Raw genomic sequence first — 22,116 nt, 5'->3', positions numbered from 1 at the left:
TGTGCACTTGACAGAAGTGGAAATGTACTTCCCTTTAAAAACTGATAGGAATAAAAAAAGTACTGATAGGAATAGTGAAATGCCTCTGGTAGCTTCAGTGTGAGTCTTGAGAAAGATTTATGGCCATCAGCCCATCTTGTGAACTCTTTTGTCATGCTCTTCAAATACCCTATAAAATTCTAGTTTTCATAAATTTATTGAGAGGTAATGGGAAAAGATAGTATTTTTCTGTCAAGTGTTACTGGATTTGGAAAAATAGAGGAATTTCCACAAAGATTCTGTATTGTCTTTTGCTGCACAGCACTGTTACTGCAAACTTAGCGACTTAAAAAAGGCACATTTGTTATGTCCCAGTTTCTGTGGGTCAGGAGTCTGGGCACAACTTGGCTTTATCCTTTGCTGGGCTATAGTGCGGATGTGTCAGCCAGGGCTCGGGTCTCATCTGAAGCCCGAATGGGGAGGCATTTGCTTCCAGTTCACAGGGTTGTTGGCAGATTCAGTTCCCTGTAGGCTCTTGGGCCGAGAGCCTCCCAAGCTCTTGGCTGTAACACACCCTCCATTCCTTCCCACGTGGTTCTCCTGAGGCACAGCTTCACGTGATGGCAGCTTTTCCTCTGGCAAGACTGACATCCTAGTCTTCTGCAACGTGATTGCGAACACCCTGTCACTGTTGCTGTACTCTGGGTGAGGAGTGAGCCAATAAGTCCCACCCGCACTCAAGGGTGTGAGTACTAGGAGGCAGGGGTCCTGGGACCACCCTGGAGTCTGTCTGCCACAGAGTCCCACCAGTTTTAGTTCTTATTTCATATGGATTTGATTAAGTTGGGTTTCTGGTGGGTTATTGATGCATGATGCTGGACCTAAGATCTAGTTGCTTCCTGGACTCTAGTTATATGCTGAGCTGTTATTGTGTCAGACCCTTATCTCTTACAAGGAAAATACTATAAATCTGCATTTCATTTCTAAAGCCCATTTTGAACTAAATAAATACAAAAATTGAATTCCTAAATCAATGAGAATAACTACAAATATTTGTTATTATGAACAAGTAAAACCAAACAACATTAGTGTTATATGTCACTTCGGGGTCTAGGTGTCTTATGTGCTGGGCTGAGGGATGTCAAGATGCACACCCAGTGGGCGCCTGGGTGGCTCAGATGGTTAAGCGTCTGCCTTCGGCTCAGGTCGTGATCCCAGGGTCCTGGGATCGAGTCCCGCATCAGGCTTCCTGCTCTGCGGGGGGCCTGCTTCTCCCTCTCCCTCTGCCTCTCTCTTTCTCTGACTCTCGTGAATAAATAAATAAAACATTTAAAAAAAAAAAAAGATGCACACCCAGTAAGGGATGGACTTTGTATGTCGTCTTGCTGCAAGATTGATCGTTGTTTAAAAACCCTCTGCTGCAAGAAAACAAAATATGCAGAAACTGAAACTGTAGTTTAACGAATGAAGATAAAGAGGACATCCATGTCATTGCATTCAGAACCTCAAAGTTTCCTTCTCAGTTAAAACTCTCTCCCTGCTTAAGGGGGGCATCATCCTGACTTGTGGCAGTGTCTTCTACTTCCTGACCACGGGCATTTTGTGTTGCTCCAGAGGCCTTTTGGGGCAGAGATTACTTGTATGCTGCACCAAAGTTTATCCTTCCCTTCAGACTACATGGCTCAGTCTCCTTCAGTCAGGTGTGACCTGGGTTCCTGTCAGCAGGATGTGCGCTCACGTGGCGTGTGCCATTTCCAGGGCAGGCCTCTTTCCTTCCCTCCAGTAGGAACCCTCCTTTTGAACTCTGCAAATGAAAACAGTGTCCTAGAGGATTGTACGATGTGTTGGAAGCACCCCAGTCCTGGAGAGGCTGCATGAAGGAAGCATGTCCAGCCAGTTGAGAACATGAAAAAGAAATAAACTTTGTTTTTCAAGCTGTTGTCTTGTTGGGTCTTTTGTGACTGTAGCTTAGCTTTGTACCTTAACCCATACACCTTTAAACTAGATTGAAAAGTGGATTCATCTGACTTAAATTTTCGTTGTCATTTGATGGTTCAGTAATGCTGTTGAAAGCCTTGGGTAAATACTGAGGGAGAAGGAGTTTGCAGGGTGGCTTCAGGGTTGCCAGTGGACTCAATGGCTCTGTAGAGGGTTATGCATAGGAGTCAGCACGTGCTATTGGAAGATACCTCTGTTTTGTCTGAGTAGCTATAGAAATCAAATAACACGTTTGTCCAAATTATTTTTCATTTTAACAACTTAGATGTGAATGTGGTTTTCCAGTTAAAAATATATATATATACATATATATTTACAGACATTATAAAATAATACAGTTTGAGACCCCAAAGGTAGATATTTGTGAAAATCCAGTTCATTAATGTGAAGTGTGTCTATCCCACCATCCAGTAGAAATCTTCGCGATTTCAAGGACATAAAACTAAAAGACCAAACAGATCTATCTTGATTCTGTTCATTCTAGTCAAGAGTATAATGGATAAACATGTTGTATTATTTTTATTTCTGTTAAATAAACATAAAATCCTTACATCCAGTCACTTGGCAAGCCCTGCCAGCTGTTGGGTTTCAGCCCCCACTGTCCTCATACAAGCCCGCATTTCTCCTCACACGGATTTTGGCAGTGGCTTCCTGATTGTTGACCTTCATTATTGCCCCTTTGTCTTGCCCTCATGCCTTCGCTAGAACTACCTCAGCTCCTGTCCTTGCCCGCCGCGGAATTCACCTACGGAAACATCCCATTCACTCTGAGGGACCCCCGCCTGCCCTGTTGAGTCTTCTGCCCCCCATCATTCCTCTCTTACTTTACACCCCATTCAGATTTGACTGCAACTTCCAAACACATGACATTTTCATTATCATCCTCTACTTACCCTTTTCTTTCTCTTCCACTCAGCTGAGTGGTGAAAGCAGCATTTTACAAGGTCCTGCTCAAAATACTTTTTTTTAGAGGCGCCTGGGTGGCTCAGTTGGAAGTGTCTGCCTTCAGCTCAGGTCGTGATCCCAGGGTCCTGGGATTGAACCCCTTGTCTTTTCAGGCTCCCTGCTCAGCGGGGAGCCTGCTTCTCCCTCTCCCACTGACCTGCCCACCCTGCTCGTGCTCTCTCTCTACCTTTTTTTTAAAGACTATTAGAGCACGAGTGTGGGGCGGGGCAGAGGGAGAGGGGCAGTAGACCCCCCCCCACCCCCCACTGAGTGTGGGAGCCCAATGTGGGACTCCATCTCAGGATCCCGAGAACATGACCTAAGCCAAAATCAAGAGTCGGATGCCCAACTGAGTCACCCAGGTGCCCCTCGCTCAAAATACTTCTGCTACCAGCGTGCCTTATTGGATTCATTTGCAGCTCAGTTTAGTGTGCTGAGGTACTTCTGGTTGTTTGTATGACACTGTAACTGTTGGTGTGCTTTGAACTCTCTGAGGCGAGGTAGGCTGTTCTCTCCTTGAATTTGGCCACAGGTGGACTCACCTGTTTATTCTCCCACTGATTTGTAAGAGCTTTCTACACACAATACATATATGTGAAGGACTTTTTTTTAAAGATTTTATTTATTTGACAGAACACAAGCAGGGGGAGCAGCAGAGGGAGAGGGAGAAGCAGGCTCCCTGCTGGATCCCAGGACTCCAAGATCATGACCTGAGCCAAAGGCAGACACTTAACAACTGAGCCACCTAGGCGCCCTGTGAAGGACTTGTCTATTATATATGTTGTAAATATTTTCCTCAATATTTTTGGGAGGTCTCTTTTTTTGGTAATACTTGGGAAATTCTTTTAAACAAAGCCAAAAACATAAGAGTTCATAATCCCACATTTAGGGGCGCCTGGGTGGCCTCAGTCATTAAGTGTCTGCCCTTCGGCTCAGGTCATGATCCCAGGGTCCTGGGATCGAGCCCCACATCGGGTTCCATGCTCCGCGGGAAGCCTGCTTCTCCCTCTCCCACTCCCCCTGCTTGTGTTCCTGCTCTCACTCTGTCAAATAAATAAATAAAATCTAAAAAAAAACATTTAAAAATATTTTCTTACATGCTTATACCCACAGGCACGTGGTGAAAGGGTTCATCTGCACATTGTTTTCTTGGTTCAGCCTTTTGCTTTGTTGAACCCTCTCTCCTTGTTGCTAACCAAGCTGGTAACAAACTTAGTATGTCCCTTTTATGTTTTTGTCCCATTTCTTTCTGTGATTGTAATTCTAGCCCGCATGTGTGGCTGTGCTGTGCCATCCAGACCCCTCCTTGCTTCCAGTGGGATTGGCTGAGGCCTTCCTTGTGACGGAGCCTCCCCTTCACTCAGTCCTTGGGTCCCCCCATAAGTTTCCTGTGGGCGAAGCTCAGTCTGGTTCCCAGGAACCAGATCTGCTGCAGTTGGTGCCAGAAGCGGTCTGAGAGGGCACACGTGGCGTTTTGGAGTTTGGTCATCCTTAGGCAGACGCACTGATGACCTTCACAGGTGGTAGGCAGAATAGGACTGGTAGCAGTGAGTTCCAGCTTGGACTGGGGGTGGGTGGTGTGGCATACCAGTGGAAGCCGCTGCCCTGACTGCTGGGATTTACTGGGTACTTGAAAAGTACAGGGCAGTGGCAAACAATGGAATTGGCAGCTGTGGCTAGGAATAATAAGTCCTTTGGAAAAAGACATGGGGTGAGGGTGATTAATTAGCGTTTAAAGGCTAAATGTAACCAGGGGTCTTCCCTGGTAGCGTAAAAAGAGACCACTCACAGCCACAAACCAGTGCTTAGTCCTGAGACTGGAGAGCTCTAGAGAAGGTTGGCTTCTCAGCCCAGGCAGGTGTGCTACCTCAAGGTCAGGGCCTTGATCAGAAGGGGACCAGACCCTGAGATCTGGCCTGGGATTACCTGATTGGCACATTCAAATCCTGAATCCCAGATGCCTCTGGGACCTGCAGAAGTGGCTACTTCTCTGTTAAAAGCTAGTGTCCTATCCTCCTGCCATTGCTGAAGACTGTGCAGGATGCTTTTTCCAGAAGGAGGAACTTCTGCCTCCTTCCGTCCTGGCCATTAAGTCAACAGCCTCACCAAGAAGTAGTGGGCCTGTTGAGGAAGCCTGTAAGACATGCACCAGTCAGGTGAAACAAACCATAGGAAATTTGAACAGGGAAAGGTACTGCATGTTAGCTAGTAAGGGGATTAGCTACCAAGGAGTAAAGAATGAACACAGTAAAGACAGACAGAGCAGCTCCCTGAGGTAGAGTGTTGAAGGAATAAACAGAATGACTTGGCTAGCCTGTCACCTGCTGTCCCAGTACAAGCACCTGGGGCTCTTTAGTGGAGTGGCCATGGGCTGGGGTGAAGACCACACGTGGACCCAACCACATGCACACCCATTCACCAGGGCTGATCTAGTTACTGCCTCTGCTGAGTGTCCAGGCTTCCAACAGCAGACCAAACACCGAGACCCTAGTAATACCATCCTTTGAGGAAACAGTCACTTGGTCACAAGTTGACGACACTGAACCCCTCGTTCCCTTAAAGGTGCAGTGACCTGTCTTGATTGGAATTGACATGTTCCAGGCCTGGCTTTCCCTTTCCCGTTTGTAGGGCTTCAGTGATCCACTGACAGTACCACAAGCATTGCATTGGACGTGGGGACACACTCTACAGGAAGGGAGCTAAAGCAGGCACGTGATTATGGGACCCAAGGGTTCCCTCAGCCACACACCCAGCAACACCACCCCAACGGAGGAATGGCCTGTAGCAGGTGCAGCTTGCACAGCGTGGAGGAGCCACCTCCAGGTTGCGGTGTCCCCAGTATGTACAATTAAGGGGTCTAAAACCAAAAGGGGGATGTGGGAGTGGTCCTGCTTATTGTCACTCCCAGTGCTCCAGTTGGTAAAAATCTGACTCTCCCCCAACACTTCTGGGTTCTGCAGAATGAGTCTTGACTGACAAAGGGGAAGCCCACCGGGGGCATGGGAAGAATACCATTTAATTTGAAGCTGCAGCTGCTGCCCTGTCCTTTCAATAGCCTTATGCCAAGGGACTGGCAGGCACGGCATGTAATCTGCATCCTGTTTGGGATGTGTCCTGGTCATCAGAAGTCAGGGCTGTTACATGATGGTGCAGGGAAGCATATATTTGGTACCCGGGTGATAGGACTAGTCACCGCTGTCCTCTGTCCAAATCTCAGTGCAGTGACTATGGTGGCCAGGGGCTTACACCTCTCAGGGATGAGGGGTTTGGGTAACTCCATCAATCAGGTAAGCCAGACTTACCTAGACCAACAGAGGTGCTAAGCCAGGCTGAGGGGATTCTAGAATGTGCATTAGAGGAGGGACACGAATCTCATCTGTAGCTTTGAGACCAGCTGCAGTGACCAGGGGATGCAGTTCATCCCATTAACTTCCTTTTAAAAGCTGCTTCCAGCAAGAGGCCCACCAGAATCCTGAAGGGGCTACTTTCCGAAACGTATCTGCAGCAAGTGGCTGGGAGCAATGCAGTGTAGTGCCGAGCAGCAGAGGACTGCAGTGAACCCTGTGGATGCCCAGGTTCCCGTACTAGTACTAAGCCATTTGTCACCCCCACCTGTGGGAGTCTGTCTGCTCACCACACAGCCACTCCTGGTGGCTGCCTCAGCTGCACACTCCTTTCCCAGGGGCAGCCGATCCAATGACTGCTTGGTGCTGGCATATAAAGTCGCGCTCCCTTGACCCAATGGGGGCTAACTCCACAGGCCTTCCAGTCCCAAGCAGGCCTTTGTAGTGACTGCATTGTGGTCTGGTCCTCCTGTCGTGCTCCTGTACACGTTGATCCTGAGAGCACTCCCCAATAACATTTCCAAATGCAAACCACCTCAGAGTCAGCCTCCTGGGGACCAGGCCTGTGCCAGTAGGTGTGTATAACACACTCGTATACAAAAATGGGGAGATTTGGTCATGGGTTGCAAAAATGAGATATTTTCACAGATTTCTGCATCTTCGAGGCAGCTAATAAAGCTCTAAGTCATTCATTTCAGTGACTGTGTGCTTCGTGGTGTACATGTTCCATAATTTATTCATCATCTTCTTTTCTTGATTGGTATCTGCTTTGTTTTCAGTCCTTTCAGCCATAAAGCAATACTGCAATAGATGTCTTGGTTTAGACCTATTTACTGTTGCGTATATGTCTATGAAACTGCCAATAGTGAGGTTGTTTGGTTAGATGATTTATACAGTTATATCTCTGTTTTTATTGAGGGTACACACACACACTATATACACAAAACACATATATTCTGAGTTTATAACATTTCACAAACTGAACACTCCTGTAACCTTCATGCAGATCAAGAAACAGAACATCAGCACCCTGGAAGCCCATCTTTGCTCCCTTTAGGGCAGTCCTCTTCTCAACTCTCTGCTTGTATTTTTAATTTTAATAGGTGTTGACAGTTTACTTTCTAAGAAGATTCTAGCTATTCACATTTTTACCAGCAATGCCTGAAACGACCTCTTCCTTCCACCTCCAGTTGTATTTAGTTTGCATTTCCCTGACCACTAGTAAGTTTGAGTATTATATCGTTTATTTGCTTTTTGGATTTGCTAATTTGTGTACCACTTCTTCCTATCTTTTGCTCATTTTTTAAATTGAATTCTTTTTTTGCCAGTGTTTAAGGATTTGTTGTATAATACAGGTATTAGCCCTTTATCATTTTTGTTCCAAATGGTTTTCCCAGTGTTCTGTTCTTCAGAAGCAGTGCTGCTATCCCTATTTATTAATCTGTTGTTTTCTACTGAATTGAGATGCCATCTTTGTTCTGTAGTAGAGTCTCATAAAGCCTTGGGTCAGTTTCTGGATTGTCTATTCTGTTCCAGAAATCTTTTGACTCTTCCTATTCGAATACAATGTGGATTTGATTTGGTGGTTGAATAGTATGTTCTGATAATCCAGCAAGGCAAGGCTTTTATTGGTTTTTAACTTACCTTCTGTGTCTGTTTTCAGATATTTAGTATTTCATATGTACTTTGACATTTTTTCAATTAAAAGAACACTGTAGGGTCTCTAAGTGGAATTGCATTAAATTTATTTTTGGAAGAATTGAACATTTTATGCATACCTGGATGCTATGTCCTTCCATTTGTATAGATCAAGTTTTATGCCTTTTGTGAGATTTTAAGTTTTCATCGAGTGCCTCGTGCCTTTTTGTTAAATTATCCTAAGTTCTTTCTACTGTAAAGATTTCCCCTGTTTGCATTCCTTGGTTGTTATTGTTGCTGTGGAGGGAACATAAATCACAGTGGTTATGAGCACAAACACCTGAGTCATGTTGCCTGGGGTTGAATGTGGGTTACATCACTTACTGTTCAGCCCAGGCTTATTAAAATTAAAACAAATTTTAAAAGAGAGGTTTGTATTAATGGTGTTTTACTGAACTTCTAATTGTTCCATTGCAATATTATGCATTATAGGAATCTCCGCAAACCTTTAATACTTTCAAGGTTTCCGTAAAATATTGAACTTGGGTTTTCGGACTCCAGTATTCAATGGAGACACCAACTAATACTTTCTGATAAACATGTCATGATTACGTGGATCTGTCTCCAGTTAATTTGAAGATATGTTACATAAATGTTTATTGCAATGGTAGTATACATTTTGGGTATGAATGTTTTTACAGTTTTAGGTAAGTAAATAACGAGTAAGTAGCATGTTTGTAGAGGCCACTTTCAATGTTTAGCTAATTATATTACTTAGATTCAATGTTTCTTTAATGCTTTCTTTTTGTGTTTTTAAAAGCTGCAGAAGTGGTAAACAATTCCCGTATTAAGTACTCAGTACTTCTTGAAAATGGGAAGAATCAATCACTGGAAAAAAGGGTAAATCATTTCAAATATGATTAATTCAAAATAGATAACTTTCACTCGTTCAGCACATACTTACTAAGTATCTACTGTATGCTAGGCACTGTGGCTACCACACTTCAGAAAATCAAGAACAGAGTTCTACTCCAGGAGCCTACGGTTGAACTTGCTTGATGGGGGAGGGGAAGACAGAGAAGTGCGACCCTACAGGACGGTGCATTAGGTGCCATACATGGTAGGGGTCAGTCCCAATAACAGTAGGCGAGACCACTCACCCAGTTTTTGTGCTGTCTTGTTTCTTTTTTTTTCTGGGTGGTGGGGAGCGTAGTCTGGGAGTCTTCCTGAAGTGTGAAAATTATGCCTGAGTCGACATCTACAGGATGATTAGGAGCCCCACCTTTAAAGAATGGGGGAGGACTTGGCAGACGTGTTTAGGGAGAAAGCTGGGGCTCTGGGACAGCTGAAACACAGAACAGTTCCAGAAGGAAGGGGACACAACTCTCAGTGGGTGAGCTGCATGGTGTGGGCCTGAGGGGAGGAGAAAGAAGATGTCATCTCACCAAAGACCTGGTAGGGGAGACACAGTGGCCAAGAGATTAGACTTGGGGGCAAAAACTACGTGTGTTCAAAGTCCAGCCTAACTCAGTCTAACTGAAACTCCCTGTAGTAAAGTGGGGATGGCAGGACCCGCCCAGGGTCCTGGGTTGCCCTGACGTTGGGGGAGAGGCGAGTCCCACAGCCATGTCAGGAACACAGGGTGTTCACTCACTTTGTGAGTGAGTGGAGATTTTCTCTCAGTGCCACTCTGGCTGTGCCCCTCCCATCACTGAGGTAGAGAGCCGGCTCACCAACGTGTTGCTTCCTTTCTCGCAAAAGAATTTTGAAAAGCGGTATACCTCATGACATATTTTTAAGTTGACATTTAAAATATTCATAACAAATTTAAAATGTTTCACAGGACACAATTTCTGGTGTATTGACATTTTAAAAATGATTACATCATCATTAAAATATAACCACTAAAATCTAAATACTGTACTCTGGTAACTTAATACCCACAAGCATCCCTTTAAAAAACAACATGAGCAAGATATTCTTCAGCAATCTAAATTTTTGTATTTCCCTTTTGCTCCTTGAACTCCTTTTCTTGTATCTTCTTCTGCAGAATTATTAACATAATATAATTTTATGCTTGGAAGTCTTTTCTTGAAACCATATAATATGTCTCTGTAATAAAAATATGAGTATAAACTTAAATTTTCTGTGACCATATGCCAAATACTGAAAAATTTTCCTCCGAAATTATTTTTTAAAGTACTATTAATATACATTTGTTCAAAACAAAATAAATATATCACAAATCTGAAAAATAAACATTAAAAATACGTTTTATTCTAAATGAATCCAGTAATGAGATGGGTAGAGATTCTTTTTTTACCCTCAGTTTGTGAATTTATGAATGAATATTGCACAGTACTAGATCAAGATGGGAAGAGGATTGCTGTTGAGCTATATTTTTTAAAAATTTTAGTAAATAGATGAACATATTATCAAATAGTTGTGGTGATTTCATTTTCTCTGTAAATGGCCTTTACCTGGAAGTTAAATTATTCATCTTGAGCGTGAGGCGCATTTGTAACATACTCCCACCCGTGGCATCTGTCATTACATGCATCGGGTATGGTTGGAGACTTGTGGACTCCTCCCTATTCCAGCCCGTGATTCAGATATGCACTCCTACCTGGGTTGAGAAAAATTACTGCTCTAGAAGCTACTATATAGTTTCATTAGAAAGTTTGATCCTAGATAATGTGAAGCTGTGTCCCCACTTGACCTTAGACGAGGTTTACCAGAGATTAGTTTGGTTAGATCTGTCTTAGGATTCCATATTCTTGTGAAACATTTCACATTTTTCTACAGAATCTGAATTCTTCTACAAGCCAGACGTCAGGCTCATCCATCAAGCTCTGTCCTCCGTCCTCCAGTATCAGACTCACCTATCAGCCCTCTGCCAACCAAAACCAGAAGAACGTCAGCTCATTGGCTCCTCCCAGTTGTTTCATTCCACAATGTAACCAAGAGGCTTCAGTCCTACAGAAAACGGAGTCTAAAAGAACGCATTTCCTAGAGGAAAATAAAAATAATGAAAAAAAAGAAATGCCTGTGAATCTTAAAAGAAAACATGGTACATGTCATTTTTCAGGGAAAACAAATAAACATGTGGCATTGGAAGAAAATGCTGATGAGGTTGAAGCCCACCTAAACTGTGGGAACGCAAGAGCATGCGAAAACCATTTTTGTGACGTTAGGTATTTGGATGATTTGGAGAAAAGCCAACTGGTTGAAATGCTCAAACAGGCAGTGGCTGTGGTGGTAACACTGATGTATGAGGACGGTTCGACCCAGCTAAGAGCTGAGCAGGTTAGTGAACAGTGTTGGGTTTTGTTTGTTTCTTTGGCACCATAAAAGAACCCCATTTTCTTTGTGTCTGATTTTGATAGGAGAGCTAGGAATAAGATTTGAAGCCCACCCTCCCCTCCCCACAGTGCTGAGTGACTGATAATGCATAGTTCTCTTCAGATTTTTAGGAAACTGCCAAAATGTTTTCCAGAGTGGGTATGCCTTTTCGCATTCCAGCAGCAACGCACAAGAGTTCCAAGCCCTCCACCTCCTTGCCAATCCTTGTTGACTATCTGGTTTTAGCCATTCTAGTGGATGTGAAGTGGTATTTCACTGTGGCTCTAAATTGTATTTCCCTAGTAACTAATTACATTGAGCATCTTCTCATGTGCTTAGTCCCATTTTTGTATCTTCTGTGGTGAAATGTCTGTTCAGATCTTTTGCCCATTTTTAAATCGGGTTATTTGTGTCTTATTTTGGATCTGTAAGCCTTCTTTCTATATTCTGATGTGAGTCCCTTGTCTGATCTGTGATCTGTAGTTCTCCAAATCTGTGGCTTATTTTTTTCAATTTCTTACTGGTGTCTTTTGAAGCACAAAATTTTTTAAATCTGATGAATTCTATCAATTTTTTTTGTATTGCTTGCACCTTTGTTGTTATATTTAAGAATGCTTTGCCTATCCCAGGTCTTGAAGATTTACTTCTGTTTTCTTCTAATAATTTATGTTTTTCCTCTTACATTAAAATCTGTGGCTGACTTTGAGTTAATTTTTGTTGTGGTGTGAAATAAGGGGCACAAACCTGCCTCTTGTGTGTTGATACCCAGCTTTCCAAACACTGTTGATAAGACTCTTCTGTCCCCATTGAATTTTCTTGGCACTTTTCTCAAAACTCAATTGACTGTAAATATAAGGACACTCAGTTCTTTCCTTTGATCTATATGTCTATCCAGATGCCAGTACCAAAGGGTCTTGGAGTGTGTCTTCTAACTTTGTGTTTTTCAAGATTGGTTTGGGTATTCTGGTTACTTTGCACTTCCATATAAATGTTAGCATCAGCTTTTCAATTCCTTCAGGCACGCAGCTGAGATTCTGATGCAGATTGTGTTGAGTCTATAGATGAACTTTAGTTTTGCCATCTTAACAGTACTGAGTTTTCGGGCCCATGAACAGGGGTGTCCCTTCATTTACTTACACCTTTAGTTTCTTTTAGCAGTGTTTTGTAGTTTTCTGTGTAGTATACAAATCTTGCTTTACCTGTCATTTTTGAAAGATATTTTTGCTCACTAAAGAGTTATAAGTCAATAGTTTTTTTTTTTTTCTTTCAACAGTTGGAAGATGTCTTCTGTCTTCTAGCTTTTGCTTTGTTTCCCACCGGACATCTGCTGTCTCGCTTCTCTTGATCTCTGTCTGGGTAACGCCCCTCTCCCACCTGCCCGGCCCCTGCCCTCGCCCCTTCTTTTAAGGTTTTCCCTTTATCGTTGGTTTATATCATGTGATTGGTGTGCTGTTCTAAATGTTTCTTATACTTGGGGTTTATTGATTTAGGTTCTACAGATTAACTTGGGAGAACTGACATTCCTGTTAGGAGTTTTGTGGTCCTCAAGCGTGGTGTGTCTCTGTTAGTTAGGTCTTCTTTGGCTTCTTTCACCAGTACTTGTCATGTAGTGTAGCATACAGATCCTGTATGTGTTTTGTTGATTTCTATTTAAGTATTTCATTTTTTGGAATGGTTATTATAAATGGTAATGCATCTTTTTATTTTTACTTTCATTTTCATTTATTTTTTATTTATTTTTTTAGAATAGAATAAGGAAAAAAGAGAGAGAAAGTCAGTGGCGGCGGGGGGGGCGGGGGCAGGGGCAGAGGGAGAGGTGGAGAAAGAATCCTAAGCAGGTTCCACACCCAGCATGGAGCCTGATGCAGGGCTCAGTCTCACAACCCTGAGACAATTACCTGAGCCAAAATCAAGAGTCAGATGCTTAACCGCCTGAGCTACCCAGGCACCCCTGGTAAACACATTGTTTTTAAAAAAAGATCATTTTTACATGTTCATTGAAGAGTACATAGAAATACAATTGATTTTGTGTTTTAATCTCGTATCTTGCAACCTTAACTAAACTCACATATTGGTTCCAGGAAGTTTTTTTGTAAATTCCGTTTGGTTTTCTATGCAGACATTTGTGTCGTCTGTAAATAGAGACGATATAGTTCTTCGTTTCTGATCTATATGCCTTTTCTTTCTTTTTCCCATTATGTTACTCTAGCTAAGACTTCTGTTATGATGTTGAATAGGGAGGAGTCCAGATTTGGAGAGTAAGATCATGGGTTTGGCTTTTGGCCTTGACTGTCATTAAAAGAGCTCTTTATTTACAAATTTAATTGTAGGCCTTTTCCTTCTGTTTAATTATAAAACATACCTTTCTTGAATAAATACACTGTGTTTAATTTTGAAACTGTATTTGTATTCACAGGCTCTGTTTCCCTCTGTTAAAGGAATTGCAATGTTACTACAGAGTCGTGTAGACGGCAGTGGTCCTCTGGATGTCTCAGCCTCTGACAGTGTCCTGGGGGAAGGCGCCACACTCCGTGATCAGTATATCTACCTCCAAACAGAGCACTCCTCTACTGGGGGCCAAGAGCAGGAGGCATATAATCAGTTTGCCAGGTCAGAAATCTCCTCCCACTGCCTTACTTCCTACTTACATGTCTGCTTCGTTGAGTCCAATTAGAGTCTCCCAAGCTCCAACTTTAATTATTTAAACTTTTAGACGTTTTGTACAGGCACATGAAAATAAAATGGATCTAAATGACAGCTCTGCACACAGTAGCCTGCTTTCCCCCAAAGAGCTTCTGGAATGAAGGCTCCATCCTTCCATGGGAGCCCCTCCAGGATTTGAATCAACATCTCAGTGAGAAGTTGGTAAGAAAAGCTTCATCCCAAGGCCTGAAGATCCACTGTCGTGACCACAGTCCCAGACGATTTTCCTCATCTCACTCACTCACAGCATTAGAAAATTAAAGTAAATTAAATTCAAAAAGTAAATTGTCCTCAGTACAACCTAATTTCATAGCTTCATTCTGTGGAAATAGTTAAGACACACCTCACTTGGACCTGCCCTTTAGAATTGGACAGTTTTAGATCGAGCAGGGATGCTTGAGCTGCCCTGTAGCGATCCTGAAAAGTCCTGCTGGGGGTTCCAGCCCCTGCCCTCGTTACAGCTCTTCTGCCGTGTTGTCAGCCTGACTCCGGTTTCTGCCTTGGGTGGGGAAATCCACTTCCTGCCCACCCAGCCCTCGGAGTCCCAGCCCCTTTGCTGCCTGGCAGGATCTCCCTGAAGCTGCTGTCCTGAAGAGGCATTCACGGAGGCTCAGGGGTGAGCAGGTGGTGCCTAGGCCTGGCCCCGTTGGCCTCCTACAGTCTCACTGGGCTGTGGGGGAGTTGTCGGCCATTGCTGCGTCTGTGTTGTCCCAGCGAGGAATGCCAGAGGCCAGTGTTGTGGCTGGACCAACCGTTAGAGTTCCTAGGATCACAGGACACAATTCAGCAAAAGCCATCAGGGAACTTTGAGGAACAAGATTCACTACTCACAGGTCCTGGAGGGTACACACCACACCGGGGGGCCACACAGCAAAGTCGTAGCTACAGAAAGAGAGGGCACAGGCCTGAGGCTCAGCCTTTATTATGGTCTGAGGATGGGGGGCTGGCAGTTTCAAGGTTTCACTCTTTATTGCTAATAGAAATCATAAAAGTGGGAGTTAGGGTGCAGGAAGGGAAAGGTAGGATCACTCACAGGTCAGGTGTCTAGATGCCCCCGGCCTGTCTGGAAGGGAAGCTGCATGGGTGGGGGTGGCCCTGTTCCTTGCATGGGTGTTTCGCTGGTGGCTTATCATGCAGCAGGCACTATGGATGTCTTTTGAAATGGATGCCTCAACAATCATAAGCTTAACATCAGGTACTTATACTGCAGTAAATTTTGGTGAGAATGGGACAACGTTTGACTAATAGAGCAGCCTGCTCACAAGAAACCCATAGCCTTATTTTTACCTAATTTTCTTCTGAAAGAACAAGTAGGCAGGTCTATTCTATGGAAGATCTCTGTGAGAACAGAGCCCTAATATTTGGGTGGCCTTTTCTGAATTCTGGATGTATATATCTTACTCAGTGCTCTTTACTTGGACATCTGATAGTCACTAGGGCCTCAACATGTGCAAAACTGAACTCCTGTCTTCCCGAAACCTGCCTCCAACAGGCTTTGCTGTCAGGGTTAATGTCAGCATTTGCTCTCCGTGAGCTCAGGCCAAGGGTCCTGGCATAATCTTTAACTTCCCTCTTCCTTTCATCCAAGCTCTTAGTATATCCCATTGGCTCTGCCTTCAAAATACAGCTAGAAGCTGACCTCTCTTCCCTTCTGCGGCTGCCATTTGGTTCAGGCCTTCACCTCCTGACCGAATCAAGCAGGGGCTTCCTGAGGGCCGCCTGCCTCCACCTGCCCCCAGCCTATTTTCCGCACGGCTCCCAGAGAGGGTCTGAGCACTAAGTCAGGTCACAACGCTCCCTGCTCGGAGCCCTGCAAACAGCTCCCGATGATGCCCGCAGGTCTGCGCATGGCTCTCACCAGGCCTGGGAGCTCCTCTTCCCCTGCTCTCACTGCACACCAGCCTTCTTGATCTACCCGGGGGTCTTCCTTGTACCACTCTTCCTCCCCTGCAGTGTGCTCCCAGGTATCTGCAGGATGTGCTACCCATTCCTCTAAACCATATCCCCCCAACACACACAAAGCAAATTATGAAAACATGAAAGTAGAGAGTGTAGTGTAATGAGTCCTATATACACACCCACTCAAACCAAAGGTTTTTCCATGCTTCCTTCATCTGCCCCTTTTTGAGGAGAGGGGTAGGGAGCTAGGATTAGGGGAAAATCCCAGACATGTCGTTTTTAGTTCACAGGGCTCAGGATGCAGCTCTAAGACACCTGGCCACAATGCCATTCTCAAACTTAGCAAATTTAATACTCAGTCCACATTTGAAGTTACCTGATTGTTTTTATTTTTTATTTTTTTTAAAATTTTATTTATTTATTTGACAGAGACACAGCGAGAGAGGGAACACAAGCAGGGGGAGTGGGAGAGGGAGAAGCAGGCTTCCCACAGAGCAGGGAGCCCGATGCGGGGCTTGATCCCAGGACCCTGGGACCATGACCCGAGCCGAAGGCCAACGCTTAACAACTGAGCCACCCAGGCACCCCTTACCTGATTATTTTTAAAATTGTTTCTGCACTTGATCTACTGGGATCAGGACCAGCAAGGTCACGCATGCCATTCCTTGTCTCTCCTCCCTCTTCTACTAAGAGCATCCTCCGACCTCTGACCCCATCTTGCAGGAGGTCCCACCCATGTCCTGGGCTTATCTGTTTTGTGATTGTGGGGTTCTTTACCTTGTTCCCCTTTCCTCCATACTTTCTGTAAGCTGGAGCTTCGTTCTACGAACTCCATTATCCAGCTCCAGCTTTTTTCACAAGGGTACTTCCCTGGGTGGTGCTGTCTGCTTCATACCCCATCACACACAGTTGGATGGTCAGATTTAGCAAATAAAAATGCAGGATGCTAAGTTTGGATCCCAGATAAACAATTTTTTAGTATAACTACGTCCCAAGTGTTAGAAGAGACATTCTTACACTACAGGCATACATCTCTAAAAAATATATTTTTTTTCATATAAAAATTATTCACTGTTTTTCTGAACATCGTGTTTAGCTGGGTGCCCTGCACTCGATCCGGCTACCTTCTGCGATGCAGTTGTGTTGTCCTCACATCTGTGACACTCCAGTGAAGCTGTGGGCTAGGCAGTGTCAGCATGCTCCCTCCATTGTGAATGTCCCCACTGAACGTCCCCTCAGTGGTCATCGAAATCACTTTTTCAGTATGTCTGGAAGATGGTGATTTTTCTGTGTCTATCATTTCTTCCACACATATTGGGTAAAATTTTCTATAGAGAAGTTTCCTCCTTCAACGAGGCCTTTTGTTCACCTTACACTTCAAGTCTTCCCTGAGGTGTTAGAGCATGGTCAGAAGGCCTTCCCTGCCCACTGTATATAGCGTGCCCCCTCCCCGCCCCATCGCCCTGTGTGTCTGTCTCTGAGTGCCCCGAGCCAGGGGTTTTTATGTCTTGCTCATTCCTCTGTCTCCACAAGCCAAGAACAACGTGACAGAGTATGTGCTTCACAAATACTTATTGTTACTTTTGAACAAATGAGTATTAAGGTTTAATTTTTATAAGTTCCAAGACAATTATATGAAGACATGGCCTCACATACCATAAAATTGGAAGTAATAATCCCAATTCTATGTTAGTATGTTTGAGATTTAAAATGAATTTAAATAAATCACATTTAAATGAAAACATAAATAACTTTTTTGCACAAAGCATACCGAATACCATTTATTGCACACCTGTGCAAGGTCTTCTTACACACACGTGCTCTCTTCATCTTCACATTAACTGTATGTGTTGGGTCTTATTAGTTCCATTTTATAGATGACGAAACTGAGACTCAGAGAAATAGCCCTAAGTCAGTCTTGAGACTCAAGCCTCCTCTTTTAGACCCAAGTCTACCTTTTTTATATTCTGGCTGCCTTTTTGTTTACAAACGTGACACAACTGACTTCTGTAACTGACTTACAAAACACACTGTGTTTCAGTCACTTTGTCTTACAAGATGCTCTTTTTGTTGTTTGTCATACCTTAAGTTAGAAACCCGCTAGCCTGCATCTCTTACTAGTGGGAGATCCTGCAGTTCTTAGGTGACCTTAGTAGGGACTTGGCGTCTGCAACAAGTAAGGGCGTCAGCGTGGAAGTGCAGCTCTTCTCCCCCGTAAGCTCCCAGCCCCTCTCCCCTTCTCTCCTCCCTGCGCCCTCCCCAGTCCACAGAGCCAAGACCTGATGCGGTGCTGCTGGCCCTCTGTCCTCCCTACCAGCTGGGCCCCCTCTTCCAGGGAAACCCATGTGAAGCCACGCAAGAAAATGCAAATGTCTGTGCAGCAAGCTGAGCAGAATCTAACTCTCTGTTGACCCTGTGTGGAAGACCCTCGTTTATGTATGAATAGAGAGTTCCTATAAAGGAAGACTTACAGTGCAGGCCCTGGCAGCAGCAAGATAGGGTCTTGCTGGGAAAATTGTTTAGCCACTCTGAGCCTCAACTTCCTTATCTGTAAAGTGGATCTGGTGCCTGCCTAACAGGGTTGTGCTGAGATTTCAGTGTAACAGTCCTTTGAAGTGTTTAGCATGGTGTTGTAATGGTAAGTGTTCAGTAAATGCCGACTCTTATGAATCCCATATCCAAGGAGCTCACAGAGCAATGGGGTGAGCCTACTTTCAAGGCAAATTATGGTACAAATGTGGTCCTGCCTGCAGCTGGTACATGGACAGGAGTAGAGAGGAGGGGAAACTCCCCGCCTGGAGAAAGGGGCAGTTTGCAGAAATCGTGGGAGGGGAATTGCAGGCAAGAATGCAGCATATGGCATGGCCCAGACTGTGGGAGGACGTGGCACCGTGTGCTGGTGGAGGAAAGACAATTCAGTGTGAGCGGAGGGCAACGTGTTGGGAGCGCGTGCTGGGAGAGCAGGCTGGAGAGCCGTGCTGGGGAGCCTGTAAGGAGTCCAGAGTGTGTGTGCTCTGCTCAGGACCGCCGGGCTTAGTCTGCAGTAATGCGACTTCTCCCAGGGATGGGCTCTGAACAGCTGTGGGGGCCTGTCTCAGCTTCATCATCTGTAAGTGCAGAGAAGTAACACCTTCCCACAGGATTCAGGTTAATCCACGGAAGGCTCCTAGAAAAAGAATGTCTACAAGGTAGTATTAGCAAGTGACACCTGTCAGTAGAGCAATAGATATTTTTTCCAAGGTCAGAAGTTCTAAATTAATGTCTGAATCAGTGAATTTCTTTTTATCTTCCAGGAAAGTGCTGTTTCAAATGCTGAAATGTAAATGTCCTGTTGTTTGTTTTAATGCTAAGGACTTTGTGCGAACAGTGCTGCAGTTTTTTGGTAAAGATGGCAGCTGGAAGCATGGTAAGTTTTAGTTTTTATAATCTCTTAAATTGAGCTCTCCAGCAGTGATTCCTCCTGGGAATGGGAGGTGCGGAGGCAGGGTCCAAAGCACCAGCTGTGTGGCCTTGTGCCCCAAGAGTGAGGGGCACTTTCCCTCTGTGCTTTAGATCGTTTGATTTTTTTTGCAAGTATAATTACTTTTTATAATTTAAAATAAGAAAAAAGTGATTTATGCAGTGTGGTCAGATGGGATGTGTTGTTACCACAAATAGCTTATAAACTCCCTACGAATTAAATTAAAGTCCAGACACATGAAAAGATAAGATGCTCAACATCTCTCATCATCAGGGAGATGCAAATCGAAACTACAATGAGATACCACCTCACACCTGTCAGAATGGCTGAAATCAACAACACAAGAAACGAGATGTTGGTGAGGATGTGCAGAAAAAGGAGCCTTCGTGTGCTGTTGGTGGGAACATAAACTGGTGCAACCACTCTGGAAAACAGTGTGGAGGTTCCTCAAAAAGTTAAAAATAGAGTTACCCTGTGACCCAGCAATTGCACTACTGGTTATTTATGCAAAGAATACAAAATACTAATTCAAAGGAATACATGCACCCTTAAGCTTATGGTATCATTATTTTTTTTTGGGGTATTAATTTTTTTATTGTTATGTTAATCACCATATATTACATCATTAGTTTTTGGTGCAGTGTTCCATGATTCATTGTTTGTTCATAACACCCAGTGCTCCATGCAGAACGTGCCCTCCTCAATACCCATCACCAGGATAACCCATCCCCCTCCCCTTATGGTATCATTATTTAACAACAGCCAAGATATGGAAGCAGCCCAAGTGTCCATCAAAAAGATGTGACATATACATACATATATACATACATACATGCATACAGTGGAATAGTACTCAGCCATGAAAAATAATGAAATCTTGCCATTTGCAATGACATGGATGGAGCTAGAGAATATTACACTAAGTGAAATAAGTCGCTCAGAGAAGGACAAATACTGTATGATTCACTCATATGTGGAATTAAAGAAACAAAACAAATGAACAAAGGGAAAAAGGAGACAGACCAAGAAACGGACTCTTAACTGTAGAAAACACGTGATGGTGACCAGAGGGAGGTGGGGGGATGGGGGAAATAGGGAATGGGGATTAAGGAAGGCCCCTGTCTCAGTGAGAACTGGGTGTTGTTCAGAAGTGCTGAGTCACTGTACTGTACACCTGAAACTAATATGACACTACGTTAACTATACTGGAATTAAAATTAAATAATAATTCACATCAAAATAATATAGAACACGTTTTTATCTTTCATTTAACATAATAAGAATTTGTAATAACTTTTCTTAGATGGACAGACATGTAGCAAAGCAATATAGCAGAAATGCTCCTTATAGAATCTAAGTAGTGTATATTATGAGGGTTCACTGGATAGTTCTTTTTAAATGTCTGCATGTTTGAAAATATAATAAGAGGTTGGAAAAAAATCTTTTTTAGTATTTGTATTTATTTGGGAGATAGTGAGAGCAAGAGAGATCACAGAGGGAGAGAGAGAAGCAGATTCAAGGCTGAGCATGGAGCCCAATGCAGGGCTCAATCCCAGGACCCCCAGATCATGACATGAGCCAAAGGCAGATGCTTAACTGACTGAGCCACTCAGGTGCCCCAAGGAAAGAAAAACTCTTTGAATGTACAAAATTTCCAACACGTCCAAAATTACCTGTGATACAATAAGAAATACATATTTAGTCTTTGTCCTTGCTTCCTGGCACATAGTTCCTAAGACCCTTGCAATCCCCAGAGTGCTAAGAATGTCTTTTGTGGGCTAATGAGAGGACTGGGAGTGGGGGACCCCTAGTGGGCTTCTGGATGGGGCAGTGGACAGAATGACCACACTGGGCTTAGTGGGTTGGACTTTAAGTCCCCCACCCCCACACCCCTTCCAGGGACAGAGAGGGGATGGAGAGGCAGTCAATCTCAATGGCCAGCGAGCTCATCAGTCACACCTGGGCAGTGGAACCTCCATAAATCCCCTGCCCAGGGGGTGGGGGGATCTGGAGGGCTCCCAGGTTGGGGAGCACGTCTGGGTGCTGGGCAGGGGGGAGCTCTGCACCCCTTGCCCCATACCTTGCCCTCGGGATGGTCCCGAGTTGTGTCCTTCATGATAAATGGGTCACGAGTTAGTATAAGGTGCTTTCCGCAGTTCTGCAAGCCGTTCTAGCCAATTACGGAACCCGAGGAGGGGGTGGTGGGAACTCCGATTTGTAGATGGCGGTTGGGAGGTATGGGAGGCGTCTGAAGCACGGGTGGTCTTGTGAGGCTGCAGGGTCTGCACTCAGGGCAGCTGGTGTCAGAATGGCGCCAACTGTCAGACACCCGCCGGCGTCTGCAGAGCCTCAGACCTGTGGGCGGAAGACCGCACGCTGGGCACCAGAGACGGTGTTGGAAAACAACATGGTACCCAGCACTCAGCTTCAACAATTAACCAACTTATGTCCAGTCTTCTTTCCTCTGTAACTCCTCACACTTCCAACCACCTGCCTCCTGGCTTGATTTGTAGCAGATTCCAAGCATCATATGATTCATCTGTAAATGTTTCAATTATGTGGTGAAGCATGAAGGTTTCATTTTTAAGATGATGCCATCATCATCTCCCCCCAAATTAGTAGTAATCTTTCAGTGTTATTAGATATCCAGTCAGTGTGTGCGCTGCCCCTGTTGTCTTTAAATATCTTGTTTGTTTTTATTTTTGTACAGTTTGTGTGACTTGGGATCCAAACAAGAGTTGGGCTTAGGTTATCCCGAAGCTAGGATAGGTATATGTTTCTTGTTTCTTTTTCTTCATCTGTATATTC

General features: G+C 44.2%; 1 protein-coding gene across 1 annotated transcript in view; it reads left to right on the top strand.

The window, feature by feature from the left end:
• POLN (DNA polymerase nu) overlaps positions 1 to 22,116 on the top strand; it is a 142,946-nt gene that overhangs the window by 16,370 nt on the left and 104,460 nt on the right. The window contains exons 3-6 of the mRNA XM_025887208.2: positions 8,725 to 8,804; positions 10,710 to 11,210; positions 13,663 to 13,856; positions 19,142 to 19,254. Coding sequence (XP_025742993.1) covers positions 8,725 to 8,804; positions 10,710 to 11,210; positions 13,663 to 13,856; positions 19,142 to 19,254 — 888 coding nt within the window. The remainder of the gene's footprint in view (positions 1 to 8,724; positions 8,805 to 10,709; positions 11,211 to 13,662; positions 13,857 to 19,141; positions 19,255 to 22,116) is intronic.

This window comes from Callorhinus ursinus, unplaced genomic scaffold (genome assembly GCF_003265705.2).
Source record: "Callorhinus ursinus isolate GAN/ISIS: 27379988/994484 unplaced genomic scaffold, GSC_fseal_2.0 scaffold4, whole genome shotgun sequence".
Taxonomy (NCBI): Eukaryota; Metazoa; Chordata; class Mammalia; order Carnivora; family Otariidae; genus Callorhinus; species Callorhinus ursinus.
The sequence above is the reverse complement of the archived record's forward strand: the minus strand, read 5'-3'. Positions and strand labels throughout refer to the sequence as shown.